At 41.8% G+C, this 21,632-nt stretch overlaps 2 protein-coding genes across 2 annotated transcripts in view; one reads left to right on the forward strand and one right to left on the reverse strand.

Moving 5' to 3' along the window:
* Nucleotides 1-1,836, reverse strand: part of ZNF410 (zinc finger protein 410) — a 22,613-nt gene extending 20,777 nt beyond the window's left edge. Inside the window, exons 1-2 of the mRNA XM_071557875.1 lie at nucleotides 1,487-1,836; nucleotides 997-1,133 (exon numbers count right to left, since the gene is read on the reverse strand). The gene's annotated coding sequence lies outside the window, so the exon portion shown is untranslated. The remainder of the gene's footprint in view (nucleotides 1-996; nucleotides 1,134-1,486) is intronic.
* A 509-nt stretch (nucleotides 1,837-2,345) lies between these two features.
* Nucleotides 2,346-21,480, forward strand: FBXO33 (F-box protein 33). Its single transcript, XM_071557873.1, has 4 exons — nucleotides 2,346-2,904; nucleotides 9,582-9,692; nucleotides 14,934-15,619; nucleotides 19,500-21,480. The coding sequence occupies exons 1-4, from the start codon at nucleotides 2,384-2,386 to the stop codon at nucleotides 19,769-19,771; spliced, it is 1,590 nt and encodes a 529-aa protein (XP_071413974.1). The 5' UTR covers nucleotides 2,346-2,383; the 3' UTR covers nucleotides 19,772-21,480.
* Nucleotides 21,481-21,632: the final 152 nt, after the last annotated feature.

Here is a 21,632-nt window from a genome sequence, read left to right on the forward strand (position 1 = left end):
TGGAGCTGATTAAATGGCCATGTAATGGTCACAGTAAAAGATCATTTCACTGTATTTATTGTTGAGGGATACATATAGTGCAGGCAGCTCGGTGCACAGCTGCAGTGTGAGCTCTGGGGGGGCAGGAGCCTGAGGCCAAAGGCCATGAACTGCCAACCCTTTGTACAACAAAAGGCTCAGGGACCTGGGGCCCAGCCAAGTGACTGACAGTCAGATACAGCAGGAGCTGAGGACCCCGAGATTTTCCCTGTGCTTAGACTTGTGAGGGTCTAAAAGCCCAGTGGTACCACTGTTCAGGGTTCCAGCTCAAGCTGTTATTTTGTTATTTAGTTATTGCATGAAGATTAAATTAAGGATTGGGATGTTTTTGTTACTTACTTACTGCACCAAGATTAAATTATTTTAAGGATTGGGATGTCTGAGACTCTGCTAAAGGAAACCCGGAGTCAAGCCCGTAAGGAAACCCAGTTTGACTGTGTGAGTGTGGTGTGTGTGGGGAGTCGGGCTGGGCTGACTGGAGATGCTGCTGTGAAGGCCTTTGGGCCCCAGCTCAGGTGGTGTGAGTGGTACTGCCAGAGTGGTTCCTGCGTGCTCAGACAGGAAAGTTTCCTTAACATTTATTATTACAGGCATGATCCCTGCATGCCACTTTTGCTGATCCAAAACAATTCAACAAAGGTAACCAGAAATGCAGAACTGCTAAATTCATAAACCACTTTTTCTTGTTGCCACTTCAGTAATCCCAGGGCACTGAATTGTAAAGCTTGATTCTGTTTTACATTAATATACTCAGTAATCTCAGAAGTCCTTTGACTCATCATCAGCTCAACAACGTGGAATTGCTGAGTAGATATTAAAATACTGAGACATGTAGGCGCGTAAGTTCCTTTCATTTGCATCGTTCCAGGCCAGATGAGTTTGGCTGCTTTAGAAATTGCATCTTGACTGCCTGGGGAATTTTGGTGGAATCTGCAGTGGGAGTAGCACAACACTTACCTGAGTTGTTTGTGCTGGTTCAACTCACTCAGGCAGGTGCGTGAAGCCACAGCAGTCCCTGATGGGAGAACTGGCTGGCTGGGAATTTCCTAAGGTCTCACTTCTCAATAACATCTGCCTCTTCATGATCCTTCTCTCTAAGCAAGGGCAAATAGAACACTCAGTCACATTTCCCCCATGACTAGATTGAAGACAAGATAAATGACACTGGTTTTTTACCCCTGCTGTGAGACAGTCAAAATGGCTAGTCATGGAGTAAGGGGGAATGGTGTTTTAGACTCGGTTGTTGATAAATCTGGTTATAATGGGGCCCTCCTCCGAATATAAAGAGTCTAGGCTTTATTTCTCTTAGCACATCTGTTCTTTTGTGTGTACATTTCCATACACTCAGATATAACGTTGTTTATATATAAACTTATGTCCATTATTCCAAGATACTGGCAGTACTCAATTTTATTTCGGCAAGTTTTTTTTAAATTATAAAACTTACATGTACTATTGCAAGTACCATCTCTTTGATGTTTAGCCTTTGCAGCATCAGCATGTAGCAGACTTAAATTCTTCCACAAGTCTGTATGCACAGGAAAAGTCACCTTTCCACACTTAGCGCGTATGTTGAACGCACGGGTGTTTCAAAGCGGCTAACATTTAAGAAGCTCTAAGATTTGGAGCATTTCCTGCGGGTCCCCCGGGCTCGCACCCGCTCTATCACGTGTCGCACTGGCCGCGCTCCGCCTTTCCTGCGTAGTCAGCACGTTTCCCGCGGCAGCAGGAATGCTGCTGAGGTAATTTCGCAGGCTGAAAGGCGTACGTGCCTTCCCGGACGGGCCCCCGCGCCGCCGCCACCCAACACTCTCCTCAAGTTTCCCAAACACCGGGCGCAGGGGTAGGAGCCCCCGGCAGCGCCCGGCGCTCCCCCCGTGGAGCTCGCAGGGGCTGTGGCGCCAGAGCCGCGCCCCGGGCAGGGGCAGGAGCGGCAGCAGGAGCTGCGCCGCACTGCGTTGGGAGCGGCGGGCGGGGCGGGGCGCGGGCGCCGCGCCGCCGGCACGGGGTGACCGGACAACGTCCCCGCGGGGCGGGCGCGCCGGCCCCGCCTCCCAGCCCACCGCCGGCACGTTCCACTGCGCCCTCGGGGGGAGTCCTCCTCCCTCCCTGGCGGCGAGTCCCGCCGCTCCGCGGGAACAGAGCGCGGCGCCGCCGGTGTCGTCCCTCGCAGCCCCGCTCCGCGCTGGCTGGTCCGGACCGCTTCTCTCTGCCGTGCCGTGCGGTGATAGCGCCCCCTCGCCCTCCCCGTCTCCCCCCCCCCCCCCCGGCAGCGGCGCGGGTGGTGCATCCCGGCAGCAGGCGCGTCCCGGCCGGCGCCCGCCCCCCCCGCGCCGTGTCATTGATGTTGTTGTTTGTGTCGCAGGAGCCGCAGGCCAGGCCGGGGCCGCCGCCCGGGGCCGCCGCCGCGGGGCTGGGGCCGGCGCCAGGCATGTCGGTGTGCGGGGAGGCGGTGGGCGCCGGCTCCCTGCCCAGCGAGCTGGTGGTCCACATCTTCTCCTTCCTGGCGGCCCCCGACCGGCTGCGGGCCTCGGCCGCCTGCTCGCACTGGCGGGAGTGCCTCTTCTACCCGGCGCTCTGGCCGCGCCTCCGCCTCAGCCTCCGCGTCTCGCCCGCCGAGCGCCCGCGCCTCGAGTTCCTCATGCGCAAGTGCGGCTGGTTCGTCCGTGAGCTCCGTGTACAATTCGCCGCCGACAACTACCCCACCGGCGGCGGCGGCGCGGGGGTGGCGGCGGGCGAGGGCGCCGCGGCGGGGGCGGCGGGGGACGGGGAGGCGCCGCCGCCGCTGAGCCCGCGCTGGCTCGACCTGCTGAGGACTTACCTGGAGCTCGTGCTGTGCGTCCTGAGCAGCGTCCGCAACAACAGGTACCCAGGGGCAGGGGCAGGCGGAGCCCCCGGGCCGTGCAGGGCCCGTCCCGGCGCGTTCTGCGGGCGGAAGCAGCACCCGGGCCGGTTCGTGCCGGGGCTGCGCCCGGACCCCGCTCCGTGCTCCAGCTGAGAAGGAACGGGGCTCTAACTACCGCATTTTATCACATAGTGTAGTTTGATGGGGAATATAAACGATGAGAGTTCAGCTAGCGATCGGCTGGTCAATACGCTGAACAGATACAGCTGCAGTAATAAAAAGTTCTTCGTCCTTTTGACGGAAGGGGGAATGCGGCTTAAGCGGAGCGAGGGAGTGCTGGGAGTTTGATGCCTAATAAAGGTACCTTTCTCACTTAAAATACAACTACAGACAGGGTTTAGACGTTACGCATGTTTGAAGAAAAGTAATGAGAAATTAGTAAGGGGGGGGTGGTGTCTGTGTGTTAAAATTACACTACTGGTGTACCGAGTTACTGCCCTAGTAAAATACTTTCACCTTTCCCCAGCTGTGAGGATTTTTGCCGTAGAAAAGCTGAGCTTTTCATTCCAGCTCTCGGGTTACCTGCTAAGCTGTGGTTTGACTGGGTTTTAACTGGGAAGATATTTTTAAGTTTGTTTATTGAGAAAGCGCTTCACACGTAGGACTTACTTGGCCAGGTTGAATCTATATTACAGATATATTTTCCTGTGGTTTGTAGTTAAGGTGTGTTTAGATCCTGCTTTTCAACAGACTTACTTTGGCAGTTTAGATAATTTCCTCGGCTTTGAGGTCTTCAAAATGAAAATACTTGCATTCTCTTTACAGTGCATGGGTGTGATCGAGATATGTATCTCTTAAAGATGGTAATCAGATGCCCTCATATATGGCCTGTAGTCAACACCTAGGACAGGAAAGCAGAACTATTACATTTAGGTTGTGATGAGTTTGAAAAGATTTTGGGATAGGAAATGGTTAATGTTATTTACCCTCTGCGTGCATAGAGCTTCTCCTATCAAGAGGGGGAAAACCTGCGAATGCTCCAGGGCATCTTTAGAATGAATTAAACCTTGTGGATGGCCTTCGGAAAACTGTCTGCATCTGACTCATGTCCTTGTGACCGCCCCTCTTTGATTCCTGGGTGATTAGAGAGCAGCTTGAGGCCTTCCTTGCCTCTTTATTTTAAATTGTAGCAAGAGAACTTTAAATGCAGTTCCTCGTTGGTTTCAGATGAATGCAAATGTGGTGTGTGAAGTCTCACTTTCAGTTCCTCCCTCTGCTGCGCCCAGCAGGTACTTCCTGTGGTGCAGCTGCGATGGGTGAGAGTTGCAGACCTCACTTCTGAAAACGGCCCCTTAGTCCCAGCTCACCTTTATGTTAATTTATTTCTTGCCCTGTGAATCCTTGGTGAGCGAATCCTGATGATCTGCCTTGATTGGTCTTCTCTTGCCTTTCAGGAGCTTTCACTTAACTGTTGAATCTTTGGGAAATCCTGCTAGTATCATAAGTGATAAAAACACTGCAGTGATGGGGGTGATTGTCCAATATAAGACAAATATCACTCCACGGGCTTGGAATTTTAAAATAAGTGGTATCTGCAGGAGATGTTGCCAAGTGGGGGTTGTTGAAAAACTAAATACGTTTTTTCCGCTCTCAAAAACAAGAGGCTGTTGAAATTAAAAGCACTGTGAGAAGGCTTTTGGTTGCCTTTTTCTTTGGGAAAAAGATTCATTCTCTGTGGCCTTATCTGAAAACTGTACAGGGACATTTGCTTTATGGAGTTCATTTCACAGATTCTGTATGCACGGTGTGACTCAGGACCGCAGTGGAATGCTGTGCAGAAGTAGCTGTTCCTCCAGTACCTGGTAGATCAGTATAATTTTGGTGGTAAGCCAGAGGTGAAAAGTTACCAAGTTGGATAGAATTTTGTGTCGCTGTACTTTCTTGCTGTCTGCATATAATTTACGTGCTACTCTTTTGTTTGGAAATGAATAATGCATGATTTGGGAACACAAGGTACCTGGTTATTACAGCAGGCTTTCTTTAAGGAGGATTTAAAAAGTGTGTGTGTGGGGGATTTACATTAAACACTTAACATTTTTTTCAGATTAGGCTTTTTTATTCCCTCAAACTGTTTGGATATTTTTTTTCAGAGTAACTGCCAGTAAGTAGTTTGCGTGTGGAACGCTGGGGTTTAGTTTTTTAAGTAGATTTTTGAGGTTGAAATGAGGTGGGAAGGAGCATTAACTTAGGCCAAATCGCTGCTTAGCTCTTACTTGGACCACCTGATTTCTAAACCGAAGGCATTGTCACCTGCCTAATGCTTAGTTTTGTCTAAGGAAAGACTTCAGTCCAGGCACTTAATTTCTCTGCTTCTCTTTATTTATGTGTAACTCAAGGATAATTAATAATTCTTCTTGTTTTCACTGCATGTCCCTATACATGGGATGGCTCTTGTAATTTCAAAAATAATGGAAATGGCAGGGCTTTTAACTTCTCCAGTGGCTGCATCAGTGTAAATACATTTCTTCTGTAATTAAGTTTAGAGCAGGACAGTTCTTTCATAACTCCTGTCAGCCCCTATGATAACTTTTTGGCAGAGAAGCTCGGAAAAGCTTCCATCTTACACTTCAGAACTGGAGAGAAATCTGTGATGCTGTTTCTTAACTGTGTAGCTTTGCTGTGGGGTTTTAAATTTATTATTAAGCAATACAGTAACAACCCTCCCCCTTGCAAGAAAAGACACGTACTTTAGATGGCTCTAGAATTCCTTGAGGATTTGGACCTAAGAAAAGTAATATCTAAAAGTAATGCAATTTCTAAATGCTCCCTTGGACAGAGGAGAATGATGTGTGGGTTTGCTACTAAAAGCATTTTCTGTACAACACAAAATTGCCAATTTCTGAGCAAATCTGTCTGTTTAGTCACTTCAAAAATATTTTGGGGTGGCCTTTGTTAATTCTGAAGGAATTAAGGAATTAACAACTTGCCTGCAGCTTGGTTTAAAAACAACTGATAATGTTTTCTGACAAATATTCCTACTGGCAGCCAGTTGCCATCCAGAAAGGTACATTCTAAGTCTATCTCATTCGAAGTAGAGCTCAAGTTACCATAAAGTTAATTTTGTGTGTGGCAGCATATTACTCCCAAAATACTGCTTTAATAGCATTGGGACCTTGATGAGCTCTAAAAATCTGTCATTTATTTAATTAAAAAGTACTAAAGTAGTGTTTCTAGTGATCTGTAACTCTTCCATGAGTTATGTTTATGACTGTAAATAAAATAACAAAGTGTGTTATTGTTTAAACAGGTGACATTCTGTTTATTTAAAAAAGGCTGTGAGTGGGCGTGGTGATGTTGTTTCTTAGATCTTCCTGATCTACACCTCCTCAAACTGATCTTACAAAACTAATTTCTGGAAGGCAGGTGAGAGGGAGACAAACTCTCTGTGAGCCACTTAAGTGCATCCAGCAGCTAAGAAGCAACTGGTGATCTTTCAGTAGGAAAATCCTGTGTTTTTATATTACTCTGAAATCCCAACCCTATCCTCTACTCCTCCTGCCTTGCTTACAAAGGAAAATGGGGAAGTGGTGACACGCAGACACCCTTTTGCTGTGGAAACAAAAATGCAGATTACTGCAAAGCTGTGGTATCTTGGTGAGGTGTGGTATGTGTCTTGGAATTGCCAAAAATCAGTGAATTGCTCAAAACATTAGACTGCATCTGTATTTAAGGTTTTCTGATGTCTCTCCCATTGGTCTGGGCAGGCAGCTGGAACTGGCAGAAACTGGTATAATAATACAATATGTGCCTTACTACTCTGTTTGTCTCGAATGTAAGCGAGGACATTGTGTTCTCTTTTTAATTGGATATTCAAAAAGACCAACCAAAATTGAAGATGGAACCTGGTAAGAAGTTTCTACTTCTAGTGCCTTCCTTGAGCTAGTGGAAAAGAAATGGTTTAGAAACACATTCTTCCCCAGCTGGGATACGACACAGGATTAAGATCCCATATGATTTTTAGCAAAAGATGACAGTTAACTCCTGAATAATGTTATATGATTTTTAGCAAAAGATGACAGTTAACTCCTGAATAATGTTATTTAAATAGCAATCACTTTACTGACTCTCTGAAATAAAGATGAAATGTGACCAGAATGCCCCAGAGATTGTATGAGACTGCAAAAAGTAGCAAAAGTCTTAATATTGTGTTGAACTGTGATTAGGTTTGTTGATGGTAATAACTGTGCCGTAAAGGGAAAAATAATTGGATGTTGTTACTGCTTAAGTTTTCAGGCAGAGAACTTTTCCCTGTGTCTGTAGTGCATGAAATGGCAGTCAAAAAATGTAGTAAAACTGTGTGGGATACCCGTGATTAGTGTTCCATGTGTCCTGCAGTCTGGTGGCCCTCAAATTAATACCTGCCTGTGGCAGCATTTGCTGGGAGTGTGAGTAGCACCGGGCAAGACCTGTGTGTGATGTGAATATGGAGGTCATTGAAAACTGTTTTGAAGATCGAATTTTGGCTCAGCTCTAGGTATTAAGTCATTGACATCAGAAGATAGCATGGCTCTGCTTTTCAGACCAGGTGGAGATTTCTGCTGCTTTGCCTGTCACACCAGGCTACCTCTTACAGCTTTTGAGGAAAAAAGAGTCCAAAATACTGTTGGTGGTAGTGCCAGTGTTTTAGGTTTCTCTGCCAAGCTTACTCTTCAGTCTGATCAGGCATTGCCTTAGTCAGACTTCATAGAATATTGATCATGTGGTAAAGGCTCAGGGACTGGAGCACAAGCCCTGTGGGGAGAGGCTGAGGGAGCTGGGGTTGTTTAGCCTGGAGAAGAGGCTCAGAGGTGACCTCATCACTGTCTAGAACTACCTGAAGGGAAGTTCTAGCCAGGTGGGGGTTGGTCTCTTCTCCCAGGCACTCAGCAATAGGACAAGGGGGCACGGGCTCAAGCTCTGCCAGGGGAAATTGCAGTTGCATATCAGAAAAAAATTCTTTACAGAGAGAGTGCTCAGGCATTGGAATGGGCTGCCCAGAGAGGTGGTGGATTCCCCATCCCTGGAGGTTTTTAAACTGAGATTGGACGTGGCACTGAGTGTCATGATCTGGTAAATGGACTGGAGTTGGACCAAGGGTTGGACTTGATGATCTCAGAGGTCTTTTCCAACCCAATCCATTCTATGATTCTATTATAGTATATCATCAGTACAGTAGTCCTGTATATAAAAATAATAAATATGAAGTTGTTGAATTTCAGAAACAGTTGTAAATTGTAGGTATTTTGCTCCAGTATTTGTAAGACTTTAAATGAAGCTCATGGATTGTGCTACTAAATTGTTGTTCACCTATAGAAGAAGAGCACCAGCTGCAGTGGTGGAGAGATCTCAGGAAATCAGTGTCCTGTTATTGAATACTGGGACTTCAAAACAAGTAAATTATGATTTCTGGTAGATACAAACTACAGACTGCAATTCATACTTAAAAATGTAAAACTTGGCTTCTTAATATTTTTCCCCCCTACTTTTGGTAGACTATGAGATTGTGCTGTGAATGTGATGAACTGCACCAAAGCTCTCCCATGCTTTGAGCATTGTAATTGTGTTGCATTTTTATCAAAGCTGTCCTGAAGTATTTGTAAGGCAGAAGAAATAAGAACATGTGGTAACTCACTTAATTGACAGCTACAGATTAATTGGCATCTACTGTGTATGATTAATGTAACTTAGGTACCCATTTGTGATTAAACTGGAGTTCCTGCCAGGTTAGTTATCAACTGTAGACCAGTTCTTGTGTTTTAGGAGTAAACATAATTTACAACATATATAAATAAAAGAAATGTTGACCCTAAACTTAGTAGCTAAAAAAATAATAATCTTAAAAGCAAATGTAACAAAACTCCTCCAAAACTGCAGTTGTTTTCATATCTGTTGGTTGGTCTGTTTTAGGAATAGAAAAGGTGCAAGTTAGAAAAATAAACTGCGATGGGGTAAGGCAGCATGACTGTCTAGTGCAGAGTCATGTCCAGCATATACTTAGAGGTTTTTTTTTCTTTAGAAGGTTTTTAGGTATCCCTTGTAAAACTTGTGTGTCGTGGTGGACCATTAACCCTCACTGATGGGAAGTACAAGAGCAGCTTCCCCTACCTTCATCTAACAGAAATTAGGCATTGATTAGGGTGTGGGGAGCTTTTGCTTTTGCTATGTGTGGTTTCTGATGCCTCAGTTGAGGCAGGTTTGGGCTCTCATTTGTAACCAGCTGATCTATGTAAGTGCTCCAAGGTTTTTTTTTGTCGTTGTGTTCTACTAGGGCATTAAATGCAGTGTGAAATGTTAAAAGGAAAAATTATCTGTAGCACTTAACACACGTATTTCAAGGGTTAAAAATTTCATGAAACCACTGCTGGAAGTTTTCTTTGTGGTGCTGCTGGCCTGCTGAAAATATTCTTGAGGTGACTGAAAACCAGCATTTGCCATCACAGCTCGTGCCACCAGTTCCTGTCCTCCTCCTTTACACTTCAGTCTCATTTTCTGTACTTCCATACGTGCCTGTGTTCCAGGACAGTAGGTAGTTTCCCAATGCAGACTGTGTTCCATGTATTAGTGGGATCTTACTGCTTCTATTGTCTTATCCGGAATGATTCCTTATGCTGTTCTACTTTTATGTACAGATTTATTTTTTTATTTTGCTGTTTTGTAGGAACCTCCAGAAGTTAAGTCTCTTTGGGGATATAAGCATTCTGCAGCAACATGGAAGTATATCAAATACATACCTTGGAAAGGTTGACCCTGATGGCAAGAAGATTAAGCAGTAAGTTATATTTGTAAATAATCAAACACAATAAAATAATAAAAATAGATAACGGAGTGCGGATTTTCGTTCCTGAAGTACATGACTGGGAGAGCTTTAAGTTTTTTAACAGGATACGAATCTATAGTCTTGTTCCTGCTATTTACATGAAGTAGTCTGGTTTTGTGGCTGTTTTTAATCCCTTTTCAGCAGGATGAGAATCCTTTATTTCCTCTTCCCATTGTGTTGTAGAAACAATATTATGTTATTGCACAAAGGGGGAGTGGGGGGTTGTTACCAGCACCTTTACTATTGCTGTACATGACAAAAATTAGAAAAAGAAGTAATCTGTTGTATTGCAGAAGAACTGAAAATAGCTTTGTGTTTATGTTCTCTTTCAAGTTTACTCGCTCCAACTTATTTATAGTTTCATCTCTGAATTTGCAGAATTCCTGAAAGATCCCAGCTCACAATGCGCCTGTTTAGTTCAGAGGGGTATTTTACCTTGCCATAGTTATATTATGGTACAGTCCTTGAACACTTAGAATCGTTTGGAAAAAGTGAAATACAGTGTAAAAAGCTACCAACTTCTGGAATAAATTACCACAGAGGGAATGATGCAAACTTAACTATTTTAGCAGTTCTCCTAAAAGTTTATAATAAAAACTGAATACCATCGTTCTGTGACAGTTTAAACATCTTTCTCCCAGTAATTTGGGAGCAGAATAAGTACACCCAGTCTAGATCTTAACTATATTTTTGTTTTGAGTGGTTTTTAGTACCAGTGTAGGTGTATTGTCAGACCAACATATGTATGTGAGCACAACCATCAAACTTTCATGTTTGGTCCTAACCTAAATTTGCAAACCGTTGCAAATACAGCTGGGAGTCACACACTGTCTTTGTTACCCATTGTGTTTAGATTGCAGAACTCAGAGCAATTTGCAGCTCTGATTAAGGTAGTGCTGCTAATTGGCTGATTAGGTAAAAGCTCCTTTATTTCATATCCTTTGTGAAAACATAAATATATAATCAAATCTTTGCCAAGGAGCTCAAAGAGAGACATCTAAGCAGATATTTACTCAGCTGAGTGCATGGTAAATGTTCCTTCAAATCTGCACATTTTGGAGCCATAAACACCTTTGAAATTCATTATCTAACTTGATGTTGGTCTTTGAGGTGAATATTTAACTTTACATCTTTTGGAATGAGCAAACAAATGCCTAGCTCCTTTTTGTTTGGTTCGTTTTGGTGTTTATTTTATAGTTGATAGTTTGTGTTTCTTGGTTGGGTTTTTTTCTAAAATAAAACAATGTACTTGGGACCTGCTAGTCCTTGTCTGAATTAAAGGAAAGCTGGCGGTGTTACATTCAGCTCTCTGAAGCTGATCAGCACTAGCAGCAGACTGACTTCAGAAGATGAATCTTTATGGCTTCTTGGTCATGTCTTTTGCACTTGAGGTTTGATCAGTTAAATTGCAAAACATGGATGCTGATAACTAACAGTGGAAGTGATGAGCAACCTTTGCAGACAGTGTTACTGGTAATTGAGGATTTACTAGCTGTTTCAGGAACTTCCTGCAATTAAAGCAGTCAGGGAATAAAATGTGATGTCTCCTTAAATCTTTTGCTTTGAGCTGGGTGTAACAGACTGTGGGTGAAATCCCAGGACTAGGGGTTGTCCTGAGGCTGAGGAGGCTTTGGATTGTGTTTTCAAAAATACACTTTTGTGGTGATCAGCATGAGTTTGTGATGCTTATTCTTTTTCTGTATAGTTTGTGTGTCCCTGGGTACTTTCTAAAAGTCTCTTTACAACTCTGTTCCTCAGTGCTGGGAAGTTCAGTGCAAACAATATTTTTGTCTTGAGTTGAACAAAGGGTAGTTGTTTAAAATTTTGGCTTTCTGAAATCTGCTTTTTGTGATTGATTCATGTGGTTCAGGTAGTTTGGTTTCCAAAAGAACCAATTTAGCCTCTGTTAAAAAAAGCATTTTGAATGATAGTCTTCAATTAAACAAATTATATGGACCTTGCTAATGTGTTTACATCCTGTCCAGGGCCATGGATGTGCCTCAGTCCTGGCTGGGACTGGTTTGGGGGCTTTAACATAACTTAGTCTGTCTAGTCAGGCTTTAGTCTGTCTTCTGGATGAAAGTGCCATTTGGGACATTAATTGTGAAAGCAAATTGTTTTGAGTTTTTTCGTTTTTAAATAATTTACTTCAGTACAGTAATTTGTAGATTTCAGGTCGATGCTGAACATCCACAGTTGCTGCTTACAGGAAGCAAAGGGGACTGATTGCACTTGAGACATCAATAGGTTATGTTGGTTTTTTGCATATGCTGAGTTCTGCTTTTATTTTCTGTTGTATGCTCAAACTCCAGTTTTATTTGTGAGCTTTGAAATAACTAAGTTAGATAAATGTTCCACTACATACTAGGCAGTTGAAGTGATAGTTAATGTGAAAATAAAATGGTGTGATTTCCAAGAATTCACATCGTGTCTAAACTTCTAGAACACAATTCAGACTAATTTTGCAAACTCCAGTTAGATCCAATCTGTTTATGAAAAATACAGTGTACATAAAAATTTGCAGGGGAAAAAAAGTCTGTTGGGGAGTTTAAAAAATTTATTTGAAATATGTTAAAAGGAATGACCTGTGGATTATATAGTGTGTATATATATGAGACACATATTAAAAACAATCCAGAAATTATTGTTGTTAAATACTCTCTACTGACGTTTGATCTCTTTTTATTAAACTGGAGAAAGTTTTCTTAGGACTAGGAGCTCAAATCTAAATATGTGTACAAACACTTTGGTGCTTGCACTAAAAAGGTGATGCGTAGATTGCATTAAATCAATTTCTCCCTTTTAAAAGGTTTAGTGCAATTCCCACTGGGGACAGAACCCACCCTACAGCTGCAGAGTTCTATATCATATTTCTTTTTATTAAATTGTGCAAGTCCTAGAATAGTTTTCTTCTAAGCTCAGATGTTTAAGTTGTATGAGCACCACAATTTAAGCAGATTTTTGGAGCAGCAAGGCACATTGATGGTAGTATTTTACTGAGCACCTCAAAATTGATTTGTCTTCAATAGTTCTGTAAAATATCACAAGCACACTATTAAGATTGACTGCCTGGGCTAATGCAGTATAAGTTCCACCATCGCAGCAGCCATTGCAGCACCTTTCATTGCTGTGTATGGGGAGAGAGGTGGGGAAGGGTGTTTAGAAGAAATTTGAGGGGTTGCTGTGGTAGAATCTTTTCCTTTGGGGGGACTGTGAGAGAATCTGCCTTCAGTACTAAGCATTGGCAAGAATAATCATGAAACAAACATTGCCAGGATCAAACAAGGCTCATCTGAACTGTACAAGAATTGAGCAATAAGTAGAAAAAGTACACCATGTGTGACTCTTGCCCTTTGTTTCAAACTGTTTAATTTGTGTCACAGTTGCCAGTCCTCAGTTCAAAATAAAATGTTTGGAGAAATTGAAAAAATGGAAGTCTTCTGACTTGAGGACTACACTAGGCAAAGCCCTGGGAGCTGAGGTGTACAATAGGTAAATAAAATAACCACACCAACTTTTCTGCTTAGGAGAAGTCAGATTTTACAAACCCAGCACCTTCACAGAGGGAAGAAGCACGTGCAGGCAAGGGAGGGGATGGATACAGATTTGCCGAGGGAGAGGATGAATGAGGACTAATCTTTTAACTTTCTTACAACAGATGGAGTATGGGGCATCAAAGGTAGTAGGTGAAGGGTTCAGAGCAAGCAAGAAGAGGGGGGATGCGCACTACAAAGTTCTTTATTATTGGATGTTACAGTTGCTAAATGCATACTCGGCTAAATTTGTAAAGTGAAGTCCCTGAGTGCTGCAAAATACATAAAGTTGCCTCTGTCTCGGGAGGTCTGAGTTAAAAAGTTTTGGAAACTAGAGAGATATTTGAGAAATATCCCTATGTGCTTTCCCTGTTCTGTCACCTTAACATGTTTGTGTTTCTTTGCTGTCAGGATATTGGGCTAAACTTTTAATTTTGTCTAGACATTACCTTGAATAAAGTTACATGGATGAGAATAACAACTTTGTAATGTTTTGCTTAGATGTATAAAGTATACAGATATAGCAGTGAAGGAGAAAGTGTTCTGTGCAAAACCACTAGCTGTTTTAAGGCACAAGGACTTCTGTTAGTTTTGTACTGAAGGTGTTTACATTTTATTTCTTGGTGTTCCACGGCACTGTCATAGCCTGACTCAACCACTTCCCTTTAAAGCTGATCTTCCATTCTGGCTGACCAGGGCTTGAGATCAAATACTTACCTACACGTGTCCTAATGTGCTAAAAGAGCACTTGTCTTTTGGGCAGGAGGGCTCTTTTGGGCTTTAGCAGCTGTGGGATGAAGACTGAAAAAACAATTTCATGGAGAAAGTTTGCAAAGTTCGACTCTACTCTTTGAATTTAATATTCAAAATTTAAAATACTTTCATTGCCTTCTTAAATATGTAACATGAAGAATGTCTTCTCACTAAAAGAAAAGGGAGCGGCAGAGGTAGGGTGCATCAGGATAAGTGCTTAATGATAATCTGGCACTGATCATTTGAGATTGCAATGTTACTGGGTCCGAGTTGTTTTGGTAAAAGTTGAACTTGTTGGCATTGAAAATTCAGTGAGCTGCATATTTGAAATTGTTGAAAGAATCATCTTAGGTGTTTTTTCTTTGCCATTTAATGAGCAAAGTCAAGCAAGTAGTTTCAGATCATTCTAACTTATGCTCAAAGTCAAGTTTCTGCCACATTTCATTGAAACTTACTTTTTTTCTATATTGAATTTGCAGTTCTAGAGAGGTTTCCAAATACGAAAAGTTGTTTTTAAAAACAAGAGCTATGTTCTAAAAGCATTACAGGTTTTCTTATTTGCATAACCCTAAAATGTATGTGGGAGGGTGTTAAATACATGCTGGAAAATACATGAAGTGAAGGTTCATAGTCTGCCGCTGTATTTGAAAGACAAAGTATGTAATTTTTCTCAAGTTAGTTTACAGCTTTAACCTTTTAAGTGCAGTGAAGGTTTTAATTGCTGTGGGAGGTCTCCAGTCAGGTTATAATATTTGTAGTTCATAAGAACCGTAATAATAGCACCTTCCTGCAGAATAAGGCTGTAAATGAAAGAAGAATAATTCTTGAATAAAAAAATGGAATGGTATGCAGTTGGTAAGACTAAACCATGTTTAATAGGATCATTGTCTGTTTTGTTTACTTGCAGAATCCAACAACTGTTTGAAGAGATATTAGGCAATAGCAGGCAATTGAAATGGCTGTCTTGTGGGTTAATGCTGCAAATAGTAACTCCCACATCACTGTCCTCCTTATCCAACCCCATAGCCAACACCATGGAACATCTGAGCTTATTGGACAACCACATCCCTGGTAATACCACTCTTATCACTGCGGTTGAATTGGAGCGCTTTGTGAATCTGCGTTCGCTCGCTTTGGATTTCTGTGATTTTACAGCTGAAATGGCAAGAGTCCTGGCTGACAGCAACCATGTGCCTTTGCATCGACTGTCTCTCCTGGTCCACAGTGTTTCCATAATGCACAAGTCATTGGACAATATGCCAAAAGATGAGAATTGGCAGGCGCTGACTCGCAACAGCACTAATCTTCGGGTCTATATAATGGCTTTTGATGTCAAGAGTGATGATATGTTAAGGATTCTTAAGCCCAGTATCCCCCTAGAGAGGATTCACTTTGACAGCTATGTCACTTGTGTTTCAGGGGCTGTTGTTGACCTCATATCCAGGCAGTATGACAAGTTCCTCACTCATTTTATTCTAATGAATGATGTGATAGATATGTCTGCCTTCCCAGATCTTAGTGACAACCGGAATGAAGATCCACTTGTCTTACTAGCCTGGAGGTGCACAAGGCTGTCTCTCCTGGCTGTTCATGGTAGGTGACGCATCGCACGGGTGTAGTGTGTAAGTTTCTAAATGCTTGTAACCCTGATCATGGTGTGGTTTAGTGCAGTGCAACACTCTGATGCACACTTGCTGTACATGCTGTTGCTGAAGGTGTTTATTGTATATGAGTTTTATACATGTAGCTTTCTAACTTCTGTTGAGAAGTCACATAGGATTTTATTGGACATATCCACACAGAAATGAGGATAACTAAGAACTGAGCATTCCAGGAGGCTTAGAAGTCTGCACTGAGCGAGTTCTGCTAAGTGGCTGATCAAGTGAATGTGAATAGTCAAAACATTTGCTGTTTTACTCTGAGCTCATATGCTGGCAAGATTAGATGATTTTGCTTCATGTTTGTAAACAACATGGGTTAAGTGCCCCAAAGCTGAGGAGAGGAAGTTTCTTACCCATTTGGTAAGACTTTACTAGCAGATAAAGGCTAAGAAAATATTATTTGAAGGAGATTGCCTCACTGAGTGGATTGGTTTCACCAGTAATACCAGAGCTAGGTTTATCCCACCTATTTATTTGCCACCTAATTGGAAATAAATTTTTTTAAATTGTGCACTTGTATTTAATTCTAGTACTTGCTAGAAGTTGCAAGCAGTTTGGCAAATTTTAAGACACCTGAAACTGAAATAATGCAGAGTAATGCTTTTTGTTTGTGCTGGAATCAGCTTACCAAGACCAAGTTTGCTGATACTTGAAGGAGAAAAGTGATGACTCTGTAGTTTGCCTGAGGATGAATGTGTTTCTTCAGACTGCTCTGGGGAGTAAATCTCCAGTTACTCAGCACAAACAGGAGAGACTTTCGGCATTGGTTGGAGTCAGAAGGTCCTGCTGTATTTATTTGTTCTTTTTTTTTTCATTGTCTTATACTGAAAAATCACTGCAGGGGTGGGGGAGTGGGAAATGATGATCAATTCAGCTGTCTCTCTATAGTTTTCAGGAGTGACAGATTTTTAGATACTGGTACATGACCATACCACTCTAGATGTGGATTTTAGTAGTTTCTTTTGACATTTCGATACAAGATTGAGGACCTTTTTTTAGAGAAAATGTGTTAGCTTAGATTATCCTCCTGCTACAGAGAGGTCCTCTAATATATTATCTAACTTTAAAATCTTGTAAGACATGTAAATATAAGCCAGTGTAAGTACCATTTAGTATCAGCATATGTCTATTCAGTAGAAGGTGTCAGTCTGTGCAGAGCATTGGGAAAGCAAACATCTTTGACAGTTCTGTCTAGCACATGGTTGTTGCTACATCTTCTTTCTTTGGAGAGATGCTGTGTTTGCCAGGGGGAGAGGATGGCCAAATACTGCCTTGCTGTTATGTTGGGACTCAGATTCTTTACCTGTCTTTTTCCTCCTCCTTGCAGCAGAAACTAGCTAAGCTGCTTAGAAATGCCTCGTGATCTTTTCTAAGCTGAGAATATATGACTTCTCTAGTAGTACAGCATGAGCATCGTTCTTTGAGAGTAGCAACTCTAGGAAGAAGTATCTGAAATGCTGTGATGCCTCAGTACAGCAAAGAAGCTAAGAAGCTTCATGCTTGGATTTTCTGAGGTTCTCCATATAATGTTTTCTGGCTCCACTTGTCATACTACACTGTCAAACTTCCTTCAGGAAGAGGTGGTTGTTTTGTTCAAGGTGCCATAATTCACTGTTAAGTACTCCAGTTTCTTTCCCTGTCTCCTGAAATGGTTATTCTTCAGTTTGCAGTACTTCTCAGGCTTTTTTTTTTTAAATGTGTTCATTCCCTCTTTTGGTATTAGTTTGTTTGGGAAAAAGCGTTGATTTACATCTAGTTTTGGCTGCCACTGACCAAAAGAGGAAAGGGGAAGCATATGCTGAGGACACTTTTCTGGGGTGCTTCGAGATTGTCTTTCTTGGGAAGTCATACCATATTTCCATCAAGGTAGCGTGTTCAGGAGCAAAGGAAAGCAGATTGAAGGATGTTAATTAACATTCTTACAGAATAAAGAAAGGCTGTAAAGAGTGGGATCGAGACAGTAGGATATACTCACAGTGGGATGATCTGATCAGAAGCGTGGTCCATCTGTGGGAGTAGAAGCTTTTTTTTATGATTACTCCTCAAGGGAAGGACACTTCATGTGGACTTTTCTATGACTTTGTGTTGTAAACATACTAGTTATGTCTTACTCTGTCCATGAGCAAAACTAAAATCGAAGTTTTTGCAAGCAAGGAAGAGCAAAATACGGTGTCCTCATGGTGAATTTGTTGTTCAGTGATACTGGTAGTGAAGTGATGGTTCCCTGTTTGCTCTGAATAATTAGCTGGATGGAGACTTGTTGGCAGCTGGAAGGTCACTAGGAAATTTCAGGCTGAACTTCTGAAAGGAGACTTAAGTTAAAATGAGATTAAGTTGAGAATAAGATGGTTATTCGAGTGCATAGAGGATCTAACATGAAAAGTTACAGGAAAAGCCATGTACCTGACCACCAGATGGTAAAGGGGACTTAGTCTGCAGGGTTTTTTTCCCTGTATTCTTGCACTTTCTTTCAAGAATGTCATTGTTAAGTTCTTTTATGATCAAGATGACTGGAAGTCGTGATGTCTTTCACATCCTGATAGTGTTGTCGTGCAGGGAAGAGTTTTCTATTGAGTTTAATATCCTTATTAAGGAAGGGACATTAAATTAAGCTGCGTATTGACTGTTTCATCTGGACAGTTGTGTTGGAGGTGAAGTCTCCAGCAGATGAAAATTGTGGGAATTCATGCACTCCTGTTGGTTATATACCAGGAATGAGCCATACAGATGTGTGCAGGCTTCTTTGTTGAAAACCTACCCCAAGCAACATACTTAGAGACATAATAGAAAACATAAAAGAAAACAGAAGGAAATTTTCTTTTATTTATTAATTTGACATCAGTTTTCTTCATTCTTTAACTGTTTGTCTAATTTTGATACGTTATGATGTAGAGCACATTAACTGCATTGTTGGAAAACAAAACACAGATTTAAGCTCTCATCAGCTTGGCTTTCCCAGTTCCAGTACTATGCAGGCTGGACTTTGGCTTGGAATCTAAGCAGACATCTCACTAAGAGGCTTAGCACCTGTGAGAATGATGATGAAGGCAGAAATGAGCCTTTGTTTTTGCAGTGGAAGGGCTGATTTGGCAGAGCTCCCAAACAGGGAAGTTCCCAAACTGTCTGTGGTTTGCATCTGAATATGGAGGAGCTCAGCATTTGCCTTAGCCAGGGTGCAGAAAGCGAACAGGTGACTGGGGAGTAGGAATTTATAAAGAGGGATGCCCATATATAATGTGAAGAGGGTAAAGTTTGTAATTATGTAATCTCAGAATAACAAGATATATGTAGATTATTTCTTATATGTGACTTGGAGAGGCTTCTGGTTTGGGTGTGTGTTGGTTTGTTGTTTGTTTGATGGTATTTTTTCTACCTCTAAAACAACAAAAGCAAACCTAGGGGTTTTTTCTACCGTAAGCAGAGTTTAAAGCTGTCCTTTTATACATTCACTTAAAAAAATCGATTACTCCCTTTTATTCATTCTATTTATACTACAAAATGGATCACAGGAGGTTTGAAATCATATATGTAACTTAAAGTAGTCCGCTGTTCTGCAAGTGGTGAAAAAAGTAGATCTAGAAAAGCTTGCTCAAACTAACTGAAATATTTTTATACTTTCTTATTCAGAGTATAAAATGGGGCATTAACACAATGCAATCAAAAACCCCCCACTGTGCTCTAGGGGAATGCGGCCAGATTGAATATGACAGAATAGATGGGAAGTATGTTGAGATGGTCAGGTATTAAGTGCTGCAGTAAGAAAATGCAGTGTAGCAAAGTGTCAGAGTCACTTTGTTTTCATTTCCCCCTAGGTTACACTGTTTGGGCTCATAATCTTATAGCAATCGCTCGTCTTCGTGGCTCTGACCTGAAAGTACTGGAAGTCACAGAAGAAAGCATTGATTTCGACCAAGGAGAACTGGCTGATCAGGATGTGGATCCAGTACACAATTTCATTGAGCAAGTATCTCTCGGGTTGGGCCGACCGTGGCACGCCGTCATGGACATAGAGCTGCTCAGTGTCTTCACTGAGCCAACCCGCCACTTCTACAGAGAGATGCAGAGCTTCAGTGAAGGCATTTAGCTCATTATTTACAATTCCTGTGGTTACATATGCAAGTAGGGTCCTATTATGTTTTTCGGTAGTGTGAATTAACCCCTTTTGTGCTGTGTTTAATCAGTATTAGCTATATAGAATTATATATGTGTATTCTACTTCTTGATCAAAGAACGTAGTCGGGTATTGGTTTAGAAGCTGAAAGTGGCAGTGTTTAGGGTTTTCACGGTTAATGGACTTGTCTACCAAACCTTAAGAGATACAGCCAAAGGCTGTCTGAGGTTGCCGGCTAACTTTACTTTAATTGAGTAACTGCATTTTGAATTATTTTGCTATTATATTGGAGTCCTGTGCTTGGGAACCAACTGTTTTTAATACCCATATCCATAGCCCAGTGGATTTCTGTGCTGTCATTGTGTGCTTAACCAGTAGCATGCTACTTAATAGGCTTAAAGGACGAGAAGTCTATCCAGGGCTGTTCACTCTAAGACTCTTACCTTGCTTTATTTCATGTGTGGATTCTGAAGCATGACTTAACTCCATTCTTGGCTTTCCTTAGCTGTTAAGCGACAGTGTGAAACACTAGCGTTCAGGTACCTGCACTGACAGATTCACTCCATAAGCTCTAGTCTTTTGGATTCTTTGCAAACTCCTCCTTGTTTCTTCTTGTGTTCTGTCATCTTCCTTAAAAGTTAGCTTTGGGCCAAAGTTTAAAAGGAAAAAGCAAGAATGTGCACTCCGATGAGGTAAACACATAACAGTGAAGACTTCAATACAAAGGTCTACACCTGCAAACAAACATTAGTCGTGAAATCCCTAACAACCAAGTCACTGGATTTTCTCTGTCAGCGCCTGTGTCAGCTGCCAAAGAATAGATTAAAAACGAAGAAGTGCCCACATGCTGGCAGGGGCAGGCCAACTTTTGGCCAGCCAGATACTGCTAGATTGTAATATATAAGGTCGAATTTCGACCTGTGGTACACAGCTGTGCTGTGGCTCAGTCAGCAACCTCAGAACTCTTAACAAACATGCACCTGTTTCACTGTGAATAGTGAATGTAAAGGAAGGAAAGGAAACAAATACAAAGCTTGTTCTATCACAGGTATGAGCTGCTATGATGCATGAAGAACATTCCATGAAGTATGTTTTAAAATCTTGTTATATCTGAGAGGCTTTAGAAGCCGATTTAACTGTTTCAGGGCAACCGCGGTACAGACGTGGTCTCTGTGAGACTTCCACCTGACCCCAGTTTTAAGTGGTACGAATGTTGTGCATTTAATGTTTAAAGGACAGTCTGCAATAATAAAGTAAGTGGCCAACGTGGGTGCCCAGCAGTGCTGAGACCTGGCTGCTATATTGTAAGCTTTGGAAAACACAATTTATGCAACAGATGTCCAGATATGATTCTATTTATGGAAAAAGTTTATATGTGTTTTACAAATGGTTTTACCATCTTATATTAAAATGACCTTTTGACAGGTGTGCGCTGTTTTGTCTCCAGTGAGCACATACCATGCGGATTTTATATGTACATCAGTAGAGTGAATCCACTGGCACAGTGTGTGTATATGCCAGATGTGGTGAGATTTTATCTTATAAATGTGATCAGATATAAAAAAAACTCCTGACAGAAAATGTAAGGAAACCAGCTGAATGTTTGAATTGATGACTGATGTTGTATGGTTTATGTTAAATGTTATATTCTTTTAATCAATGAATAAAGCATTAAAAATTGATCGCTGTATAAAATACTTTATTGTTGTCAGCATGAAGATTTTTAGAATTAAAACGCAACATCATTCATAAGCTGTGTATAACTGGTAGCTCCCATTGTGTTTAGGTCAGCAGAAGAATCTAAAATAAGTAATACAGTAATTTTAATTTGGCA

The sequence above is a fragment of the Pithys albifrons genome, chromosome 6 (assembly GCF_047495875.1).
Source record: "Pithys albifrons albifrons isolate INPA30051 chromosome 6, PitAlb_v1, whole genome shotgun sequence".
NCBI lineage: Eukaryota > Metazoa > Chordata > Aves > Passeriformes > Thamnophilidae > Pithys > Pithys albifrons.

Bases quoted from the DNA above. Each gene is read 5' to 3' on its own strand.
- FBXO33 (XM_071557873.1), top strand. From the start codon at position 2,384: ATGTTGTTGTTTGTGTCGCAGGAGCCGCAGGCCAGGCCGGGGCCGCCG. The intron at 2,905-9,581 runs GTACCCAGGGGC...GCTGTTTTGTAG, and splicing joins AGCAGCGTCCGCAACAACAG to GAACCTCCAGAAGTTAAGTC. The intron at 9,693-14,933 runs GTAAGTTATATT...GTTTACTTGCAG, and splicing joins GATGGCAAGAAGATTAAGCA to AATCCAACAACTGTTTGAAG.